This window comes from Haliotis asinina, chromosome 3 (genome assembly GCF_037392515.1).
Source record: "Haliotis asinina isolate JCU_RB_2024 chromosome 3, JCU_Hal_asi_v2, whole genome shotgun sequence".
Lineage (NCBI taxonomy): Eukaryota > Metazoa > Mollusca > Gastropoda > Lepetellida > Haliotidae > Haliotis > Haliotis asinina.
In genome coordinates, this window is record NC_090282.1 from 68,232,904 (window position 1) to 68,244,016 (window position 11,113).

General features: G+C 39.8%; 1 protein-coding gene across 2 annotated transcripts; it reads right to left on the bottom strand.

Moving 5' to 3' along the window:
• Positions 1-4,218: 4,218 nt before the first annotated feature.
• Positions 4,219-10,557, bottom strand: LOC137278348 (TELO2-interacting protein 2-like). Of its 2 annotated transcripts, none has more exons than XM_067810630.1 (3): positions 9,892-10,557; positions 6,909-7,360; positions 4,219-5,664 (listed from the first exon to the last, which is right to left on the bottom strand). In XM_067810630.1, the coding sequence occupies exons 1-3, from the start codon at positions 10,396-10,398 to the stop codon at positions 5,154-5,156; spliced, it is 1,470 nt and encodes a 489-aa protein (XP_067666731.1). In that variant the 5' UTR covers positions 10,399-10,557; the 3' UTR covers positions 4,219-5,153. The 2 variants fall into 2 exon arrangements, with proteins under 2 accessions (XP_067666731.1, XP_067666730.1); XM_067810629.1 differs by having other exon boundaries at positions 4,222-5,664; positions 9,871-10,523.
• Positions 10,558-11,113: the final 556 nt, after the last annotated feature.

Below are 11,113 nucleotides of genomic sequence, written 5' to 3' on the forward strand. Positions count from 1 at the left end.
ATCGTAACTGTGTAATGTAGCCAATGTCATATTGAGTAATTACTATGTAATGTGTTTGACATATAGCTTTTTTTAAAAAAATTGGTGCCAAAACTTTTTCTTTGTGAATAATAATTTAATGTACAAATATGTTCTTTAAGAAATTCATATAAATCTAGTAGATGTATTTGTTATTTGACTGAAAAAATGCTGATGCCATGTAAAGTTTAAACCCTGTTAGTCTTCCTCTCTCTCCACATTATACTTTGTTGTCTTTGCATCTTCCCTTACAGGACTTTTCTCTTTGATAATGGGGATTCCTTTGTCGAGTTATGGGTTATCATGAGGTTGTGTGGTCAGCAGTAAGATCTGTATTATTGGTGGTCCAATAAACTGAAGTAATCGAAGATTGGTCGCAGTGACGAAACGACCAAGCACTCGATCATGCCCTCTCATACTAGAACACAAACAACTTTTGAACACTTATTTGTAATAACAATATTTTCCACAAGACTTGCTTTGTCTGTTACATTTCATAAGCACTACAACATCATTCATGAGTCATGAGTGAATTTATCTTAAATACACCTGGAAATTCATGCTCCTTATGTGCTTGTCGTCCTATATAGATAAGAAGTTTACTAATGCATTTGGTGCAATTTGCATAAAAACAAAAGAACTTCAAATTTTTCTTTATTTTTCATGCATTATCAAACATAACCAGGAAAATTTGATGTATGATGTTAACAAATTATTTTTGGTGATTGATCAGTTGTGATGAAACAGTCATCATTTATGTGATTTAAAACAATTCCAATGCTAGTCTTTACCGGTTTGATGTTTTTTAGTCAGAGTGGTGTAGACCTGGTATAAATAATGTTGAATTTCATGTGAATGTTACCTAGCCAATCTACAGTACCACTTGTCATTTGTAACCATGGTTACAGGAGTAAAGTTATTGACTACTGATATGATTCACTTATTTTTTAATTACATTGTTAACAACCACTTGTTCTTGGGAGTATTGGTTTGGTTGTGAAAAAATCAATTTGTCATGTTGAGGAACTGTCAACCCTTAAAGACCTGGTTTAGAACTGGTCGGCAGGAACCCATGCTTGCTGTAAGAGGTGATTAAGGGGTCAGGTTGTCAGGCTCCGCTGACATGTTGGACTGAATTCACTACACCCCATTTGTGCAGATTAATGCACATTTGTCAAATACTGAATTATCTGGGCCAGCATCAGATACAACTTCTTACTCAGCCACCAAGAAAGGGAATGAAAATGAATCCAGTGTACCTGTAACTACTCATACTAGTCATAGGCAGATACAGAAGGGGTAGGGGGTTGCAGGGGTGCTCACCTTCCTTTTGTCCTGAAAGTTTATTAAGTGACCACTGAAACTCTTGTTTAAACAAAATGTGCAACTCCTCTCCCCTTACTCACGAGTGTGCACCCCCTCCCTTTCTCAAAAAGCTGCATCCCTCCTGCCACTGCAATACAGTAACACTTGGATCATAGCTTTATAGACCCCACAATAAATTTACATCCACACAGAGGGATGGAGCTATTGTGCTGACGGATACTGTATAAGTTCATTTGGATCAATCCCAACAGCTGTCCTGATGCAAGATATAAATCAGGTATTGATATAATTGAACGATGGTATGATGGGACTTTCCTGAATGCTCAGCTGTCCACAGGATTCCACCTGGGAGGTCTTGCTGAAATGACAACAGAGGTCCCACCTGGGAGGTCATGTTCAGAGGTCCCAAGAGGGAGGTCTTGCTAAACTGTCTACTGGGGTCCCAACTGGGAGGTCATGCTGAAATTACTACAGAGGTCCCAACTGGGAGGTCATGCTGAACTGTCTACAGGGGCCACAATTGGAAGATCATGCTTGGAAGTCTACATGGGTCCCAACTGGGAGGTCATGCTGAACTGTCTTGTGGGTTCCCAACTGGGAGGTCATGCTGAACTGTCTTGTGGGTTCCCAAACTGGGAGGTCATGCAGAACTGTCTACTGTGGTTGACATCCCACCTGGGAGGTCATGTTCAGAGGTCCCAAGAGGGAGGTCTTGCTAAACTGTCTCCTGGGGTCCCAAGTGGGAGGTCATGCTGAAATTACTACAGAGGTCCCAACTGGGAGGTCATGCTGAAATTACCACAGAGGTCCCAACTGGGAGGTCATGCTGAACTGTCTACAGGGGTCCCAACTGGGAGGTCATGCTGAACTGTGTTGTGGGTTCCCAACTGGGAGGCCATGCTGAACTGTCTTGTGGGTTCCCAAACTGGGAGGTCATGCAGAACTGTCTACTGTGGTTGACATCCCACCTGGGAGGTCATGTTCAGAGGTCCCAAGAGGGAGGTCTTGCTAAACTGTCTCCTGGGGTCCAAGTGGAAGGTCATGCTGAAATTACCACAGAGGTCCCAACTGGGAGGTCATGCTGAACTGTCTACAGGGGCCACAACTGGAAGATCATTCTTGGCTGTCTACATGGGTCCCAGCTGGGAGGCCATGCTGAACTGTCTACAGGGGCCACAACTGGAAGATCATATATGGCTGTCTACATGGGTCCCAACTGGGAGGCCATGCTGAACTGTCTTGTGGGTTCCCAAACTGGGAGGTCATGCTAAACTGTCTACAGGGTCCCACCTGGGAGGTCATGCTGAACTGTCTACAGGGGTCCCAATAGGAATTAAGTGCAGAGGTCTCTGCTGTGAGGTCTTGCTCAACTGACTACAAAGGTTGCAAGTAGAAGGTCAATTATGGAGATGGCTATATAGTTTTGATAAGATAACTTTATTTCTGTGTTATTTCAGCATAGCCATTAGACTTAAATATTTTTTCAGTGTGAGCATTGATACAATTCTGTCAACAATCTGGGTCCACCTACACAAAATATACTTTGCTTTAAAGATCAATGATCCTCCCATACATTAAACATATGTTTATCTAACAGATACCATCACACTGATGACAAAGGATGCAGTTGATCCGTTTCCTTCCATTCACAGCTACCAGTGACCGACAGACTTCCCATCAGCTGACCTATCTAGGAAGCATGACTTTGTCACTGACTCAGCCCCACCTCATGGAAGTGAGAGAAGGCACTTAGTGACTCCTGCTGCAATGTGCCCCTGAACTTTCACTGACTGGCCTACATACATGACACAGCTACATCACACAGTGTAGGGGCACAGCTGTGACTGACATATGTAACATGTGACACATCTACACCACACAACACCATGACAAATTCCCTAAGTGAGCTTTAAGTTCCATTGGAAAATTTCTTAAGACCACATTAAAATTAATGTTTTGCTATGAAGGGCAACTGGAGGAAACTGGATGTTTGTCAGTATGCAAGTCTGGGCCAGGCAATCCAGTGATAAAATGCATCAAACAAGTTAGCGAGCACGGCCACTCAATCCTGCTAGTCACCTCTTACAACAAGCATGGATTACTGAGGACCAGTTCTGGCCAACCTCCACTGCCATTATACCATAGTGTTAAGAGACCGGTACTCCAACACTCTGAATAACTTGAAGGAGTGGTGGGGTATCCTAGTGGTTAAAGCATTCGCTCATCACACTGAAGACCTGGGTTCAATTCCCCACATAGGTACAATGTGTGAAGCCCATTTCTTGTGTTCAGTGCTATATTCCTGAAATATTGCTAAAAGTGGCACAAAACCAACTCACAAACTCACTCACTCACTTCAAATACTCCACAGAGTCAAATGGTGATAGGTGCAACTGATCAAAATAATTAAAAGGGGATAGTCCTTGTAAATCCCACTGATGTCAGTTTGTTCTGTGTCCACAGGAAGGTGTCTTGGACTCGACACATACAGCTGGTGGAAATCTATACATCCTGCTTTGACTCGAGTTGTGACAATATATCATAGCACTGATACTCGTAATACTTTATCTGACGATAACTATATCAATACTTTTTCGTATCATGACGTGTCTTTGACTTTAACATTGCTAATTTTCACAAGAAATTGATGTTTATGTCACAATTTACACTGCTACTTGCTCTCAAAATATTCTTTTCTAAAGAAAATAACAAAGATAACACATTGTGATATCCATCAATTTGAATCGTACTGTTCTAAGATTTGTGATATGTATCTTACCGTCAAATTCTGTCTCTTCCCAACTTTGCTATGCCCTATATCTACCTGTATAAGACACAGGTTCATATATGTAACACTGATCATATCACAAGAACAAGTTTTCGGAAATGTTCGGATTTAATGATGATATAAGCACCACAAAGAGTATTTAAATCCTGACAGAATATTTCGCTGGATGACAGTATTAAATGTATTAACAGGAAAGCATACTAACAAACTTAAAGGCCCATGTCGGACAAACAATGTCTCACATTCTCTGGGGTGTCAGCAATTTTCACTTATATGGCCTGCTGTATCTCAAATGTGTATATGAATGTTTCACACACCTAGTGGTTTCTAGATGTTTCTCACAAACATACCAATGTCTGTGTTTCACAAGATTTGTCAGGCATAAAACGGTATGCTCTTACCACAGTATGGTATGTATTGCAGTACAAGACCTTCGGTTCAATATATGAAATATGGTCATAATGCAGAAAATCTAGCAAAGAAATATATAGATTCTGACCAAATTATTAGATTTCTAGACATTTTGGAAAAGGTTTAGAAAGGTTGATAAAATGATGGTACCATAACCAAAAATACTGAATTTTTGGACTACATTGGTTTGGTACTGAAGGAAAGGCAATATACTGTGGTTCAACTAACATCGTGGTCTACCGTCTCACCCCTTCAATGTGCTGGTTTTGTCAGTAACAACACAAACATGTCTACACGTTTAACAAACCTGGCTGTCAATGCTGGGATTGGGAAAGAGAACTTTGACAATGGGCCCCTTTTCAGGATTATTAGCCATTTCCTGGACTATGAATGGACCATTGCCCTTGTGTCAATAGTAAACTTCCAAATTTTAATGGAACATTGTTCATTCTAGTCTGCAAAATCCCCCATGGCCTTTCCCAATCAGTGCAATGTCTCTTATAAACTTGTGTCTACATTTTTCTGCAATTTTCCTTGCAATATCTCACAAAGGTGGAATCTGTGAATGACCAAAACCCTTGCCACATGTATCAAAAGAGTTCACACATTACTAGGAATCTCTTCCACTTGTTCTGAATGTTTCACACACTTTTCCAGCAATTTTCCTCACAAACAGAGGTGTGTCAGTGCCACAAATAGATAGGAGTCCAGGCTCAACAATATCTGGAGCTGCTTTTGTCAGAAGCAGCAAGCATTCAGTAGCTGATCTCGTCATTTCTTCTTTCACACACTGAGGAGTTACAGTTTCATCTGCCCCAACATCATACAGAAATTTGAGAAGACATTTCAGCAAGACAATAGCATAAGCAGGGACCCTTGGCCAAACAGTGAGCAGTAAAGACTTCAAGACTGACAACGCATTCAACCTGGAGGTCTCCTCAGGTCCATCATAAATTTCAAGGTAGTTGGAAACAAGCCCTACAAGACTGGCCATGTGGCAGACGGCATTGATGCCCATGACATCAATGAAGGCTGGTATGTGAGCTGTAAGTGAACGTCTCAGGTGGATGTTATTTTCCATTTCTGAATCGTAAATTATCATCTTGAAGATTTCGTCATGCCTGCAAAAAAAGGTGTCTTCATTATTGTAAATATAGAAAACTAAGCTCCTGCCTCTAACCACATACTTGGAAACTGTTCAACTCCAAACACTGTGGTGCACACTAAAGCCAAACTGGTGATAACTGACAAAGTATTTTTAAAATAGCAAATGAGCTTTATTGAAATCAGAGCAGTCCATACCTTCATTATGGCTTACACTCTGGTTAGAATAACTATATTTCAAAAGTATAACCTACTAACAACCTGAAAATGGGGAGTGTGAATGTTTAACTTTGTGGTAAATGTGACTGCACAATAATGTCATAGGGGTAAATGTGTCTGCACAATAAAGTCATAGAGGTAAGCGTCCTCGTGCTTTAACTATAATAGTACAGGGCGAAAGTGTGCTTTATTACACTATACATGGTGGTAGAACGAACTGTATTTCTTAATTTTAGGTCGTGTTTTCACCCATATTCACTTCCAAAATTGCCAAAAGAAAAATACTTAGTGTATTGTGAAGGAATATTACTTTGATTGGAAATTATATTTTTATTTTCTTCCCACATGCCTTTAGGTTTTCAGTGGCAAGAAATGAAATTGGTCTGGCCTAAACATGTAAGCACCATTACCTCTGCCAACTGCGCAGATCAATGCTGTTGTTGATCACTGGATTTTCTGGTCCAGACTTGATTAGTAACAGACCTCCATCATATAGCTGGACTATAGTGCAGAGTAAAACTAAACTCACTCACTCACTCACTCACTCACTCAATGCATTCATGGAATGTCGTGTGACTAGTTGGCTTCATCTGGATTGACTGATCTAAACATACATTGGTAGTAGATTGAGATGTTCATATTATCCCACATGTTAATCAAAGATGTAATTAAAATAATTTAGAGAGGATATTTAACGAATGTAAATCGTCATCAAGCAAGCATCCTCTAAAATAGTTCAAGGCGAAGGTGTGCCTTTTTACACAATATATGGTGGTAGAGTGCACTGTACTATTTAAAGAACAAGTATCACATTGCAATAATGTGTTAGTTGTCAGACCATTTATACAGTTAAACTCGATGGTATTGAAACCGTCAGGACCAATGAAACAGTTCGACTTACCTGAGTGTTCGACATTTCTATGAGCACAGAAATAATGATAAATATAAAGAAATCGGCATGGACCGAGAGATGAGTTCGACAAAATTGAAAATTTGTCTCAACTGAGTTTGAGACAATGGGGTTCGTCTGTACACAAATTACCTGGTCGTATCTCTGGAATGTGCTCTTGTTGCTGGTCTCTCCACAACACTGAGGATAAGGAGCAGGGCAGGGTGAAGGACGGTCATCAAGGAGGCATGCTTTGTGTAGAGTTGGTGTTTCAAGGCTTCAAACACTACATCAGCCCTACCATACCATCGTAGTTCCTCATGGGATACATTCTCCATGATGTGGTGCAAACACCTCACGCCGACAATCTTGTTCTCAACTGCAAAATCGTCCACCATATTGAGAGGCAAGGGTAGCACCTGTCCCAGGTAGTCACTGAGGTAAGGGGACTTTGTGTGTAGCAGCACCCACACAAATGAAGCGACAGAAACAGGATAGTTCCGCCAACTGTCCTTTGTCAGCACTTGTTTTACTTCTGCCAGGTACTGACTGTACAACGTCTCTGCTGGATTTGAGAGTTCATATTTGTCTCCTCTTAAGCTAACCTGTAGGAAAACAAGGAAACACAGGGTGCCAGTCAAATCGCCCCACCAACAGAACGCCCCAGCAAATTTGGTCAAAATGCCCTACATTTTTGGTCAGATTGCCCCAGGTATGGTCAAATCGCCCCAAGGTGCTAGTCAAAATGCCCCAATTTACTTAATATGGTTAAATATAAGCCATAAATGCATAGTTTTTGTCAACTTCCATATAGAATTCTTCAGATAATATTACGTTGAAATATTTCTGATACCTGTAGGTATGCACTTACCGAAATAAATCATGAAAAGTGCCAATTCAGTCTATAAATTTGAAAAAAACGCAATGAAAAAAAAAGCCTGCGAAATCGGAGTTCAAACAATTCACTAAATTGCCCCCAGTGCTGGGGGGAAAACTGGTTTCAACAACTGTGCTGCGCTGCGCCCATAACGCATGCGCAGTGAATAGGTTCGCGGAGCTTGAAACAGTATGCATGCTCAGAGTATGAGGTCGTGAGCAGTAGTCTAATCTTGGTTGTGTACACAAACAAGTAAATAATCTACTCGTTACATAAACAAGCTTGTTGATTGTAGTAAGCAGCCTCTGTCACAGAAAAAGCTCAATGCCTGGTTTATTGACACCTTTATGTCTGCCTGCCTGTTTGCTAAAGACAATATACAATAGACAGCTTCAATCATTGACCACATGCAATTTGAACTTAACACCTATCAGGCTACACGCCATAAACAAAATAATTGATTTATGACTCGTGCACCCGAGTCCAGTTTCTGCCACATTATGTAATAAGGCAGGTGTGATACTTGTACACATGACAAGTTTTTATGTCTGTGGGTTGGAAACAAACTACAGCCATTTTTTCGGATGACTGGATTTGACGGAGACTGGTGCAAACTCTTTCAAGTCCTGCTTTGTACTTGGACAAATGACACTTTCCAGTCACCATCGCTGCTGAGATGATTTTTGATTTGATCGAACTCAAATTCAGAGAAAGTGTGTTTACAAAACCCAACATCTCTATATACATTCTCTAGGAACTTATTCTAGTGTAAATGATTTTGTTTGACAACGGTATATGAATCCATACTGAAAGGACGTATCAAGTACAATAAAAGTTGTTATCCATAAAGAATCTTACTTTCTTGTGACTAGCCATACTTATAAAAGGCCCATCAAACAGATCATCTTTCTGTACACACAATGAGCCCTCAGCATATCAGCAAATGAACCAGCCAATCGGAAGTCGTCGTTACCCTTGAGTGCACAGCCACTCGCTATGACTGGGTTCGGTCTCCTGAGGGCTTCGTTTTGAGGGAAGTAAGCCCAAGTACAAAATACTGCACTTCTGAATCGCGATTGTACGCTTATAATTTTGTTTATTTGTTTCTTAACAAGTAGCAATGTATATTAGATGTCATGAATAAGTGATAATTGTGTTTTAATATGTTTGATTTTTTGGTTGCATGTGACCTTTAAACATACTCTTGTCAAAATGTGAGGTCATAAAGGTGTAGGTTTTGTCAACAAGTATGGTAAAATACATATCAAAACAATTTAAAGCTTTTGTTAATTAGACTTGTCAAATAGCGAGGCTGTAAATGCATAGGTTTTGTAAACATATACAGTAAAATTTACTAATAGGAAATTTATCAGAAATATTTCTACATAATATCTGAAGAATTTTGTATGGAAGTTGACAAAAACTATGCATTTATGGCTTATATTAAACCATATTAAGTAAACTGGGGCATTTTGACTACCCCCTTGGGACGATTTGACCAGAAGTGGGGTGATTTGACCAAAAATGTGGGGCATTTTGACCAAATTTGCTGGGGCATTTTGTTGGTGGGGCGATTTGACTGGCACCCGGAAACACAAAGGTCAAATCACATCAACATTGTCAAGTAAAAAGCAGAAGTAGAGCTGTGTATCATGGCCTAAGCGGCAGTGTTATTTGCCAAACAACTAAAACATATTTCATAATGGTACAAGAATCTGTATGCACACACATTCACATAGATAAGGGTATGCTCTCACACTCGCAAACAATACATGTTCTTATCCATAAAGTTTGTCAACAATATCATTGAGGCTAGTAGTATATATAGGGATAATCACAGAGAAGTGTAAGACATCAATTAAAGCACTCCAGACAGCATAAAGCTTTAACCATATACAGCACATATTATGATAATAATATGATACACTAACAGTCCAGTATGCTGAAGTTATGCTGAAGTTAAACCCATTGCAAGTGGTTTCATCTTTGGAGGTAATTGTTTTCTCTGACGAATTGTTGGTTCAAGTTATGGTCATAATTCAAGATATTCGAGACTAAACATTACTGTTACTAAACATTACTCCATTGACTCGCTCACATTGATTGACTCTGAGACTGACTCTGAATAACGTGTGATACTTTATTGACTCTGACTGACTTTGAGACTGACTCCGACTCATGACATATACTTTGACTGACTGACAGATGCAAACTTCTGTGACTAGATCAAATTCCCACCTCGCCTGAAGAAACACCGACCTGCAAAAGCTCTGAGTACTCGTCAGCTCCGTACAATGTTTTCAACTGCTGCAACACCTCTTTGGCTTTGAGGACAGTGCTACTTCTGGTCCATAAATTTTTCACCACGTTCCCTGAGACCAAGTGCAATAGACGTGGACTTATCTTTCTCAGTGTCTTTCCACATGCCACATCCTCTGGGGGCAAGTACTTCAGACAGTTCAGTAAGCAGTGAACACTCTCCAAAACATTCTCCGACAAGGCAGCTCTGCCACGGAAGACGTCCTTGGTATATTCTGAAGGTTCCACATCAGTTATCTCACAAACGGCGGCTCTGTCAATTAACTGATGTAATGTTTCATGTATTGACACAGAACCGAAGCAAGATGCGATATACGAGTTTTCAGCCTTTTCAACCTGCTTGTTGAAATTTGTCAATTCAAACAGAAACCGTTCTTCATTTGTTTCATTCAAGAATAATTTAAGTCTCTCATGTAATGTCTTCCCCGAGAATGGATCCTCGTCCATTATAATGCACTCATTTGTTGTGGAAATGAACAAAAACACACACACGTGTCTTGCAGTCGTATCAAAACACGGTAGTTTGCATGCTCTCGCCTCTCACATGCCCGCACAGACGACTCCTGGTGGGTGAAGAATAGTAGTAGAGTTACCTCCCCTGTTGTTATCACCTCATGTTTGAGGGTTTGCCTTTTTCTGCATTATCATCCGTTTTGACTGAGATTTGCTATTCTGTGCTGTGGAACGTATATCAATTAATAAAATGTGTGATTACAAGTGACTAGCAATTGCAATGCTAGAAATGATCTAATTAAGTTGCTTAACAAAAATAACTAAATACACAATCTAAATAGAACATATGTATGATTAACGAATTACAGTGACACTTGAGAGGTTAGCCTTGTGCGTTATGCTGCATTTTCACACTGAATGATTCTAAATAAAGTATACAATATAACATTAACTGCATAAATATTGTTTTGTAACATATGGTAAAGTTTCCGCTTTGAAAGTGTCTACAGACCACATTAAAGTTAATGTACTGCATTGGCGGTTAAAGCTATTTTACGTGAACCTGAAATGTCTTATGTATGAGCCTCTCAGTATGTTAATAAAGTTTAAGAATAATGTAAAGAAGACTCTTTTTGACCAGTTCGTTCAAGATTCGAATTCAAGTATTACTCAGTCATCAAAAGGATTTAATTACTCAATGTATACATAT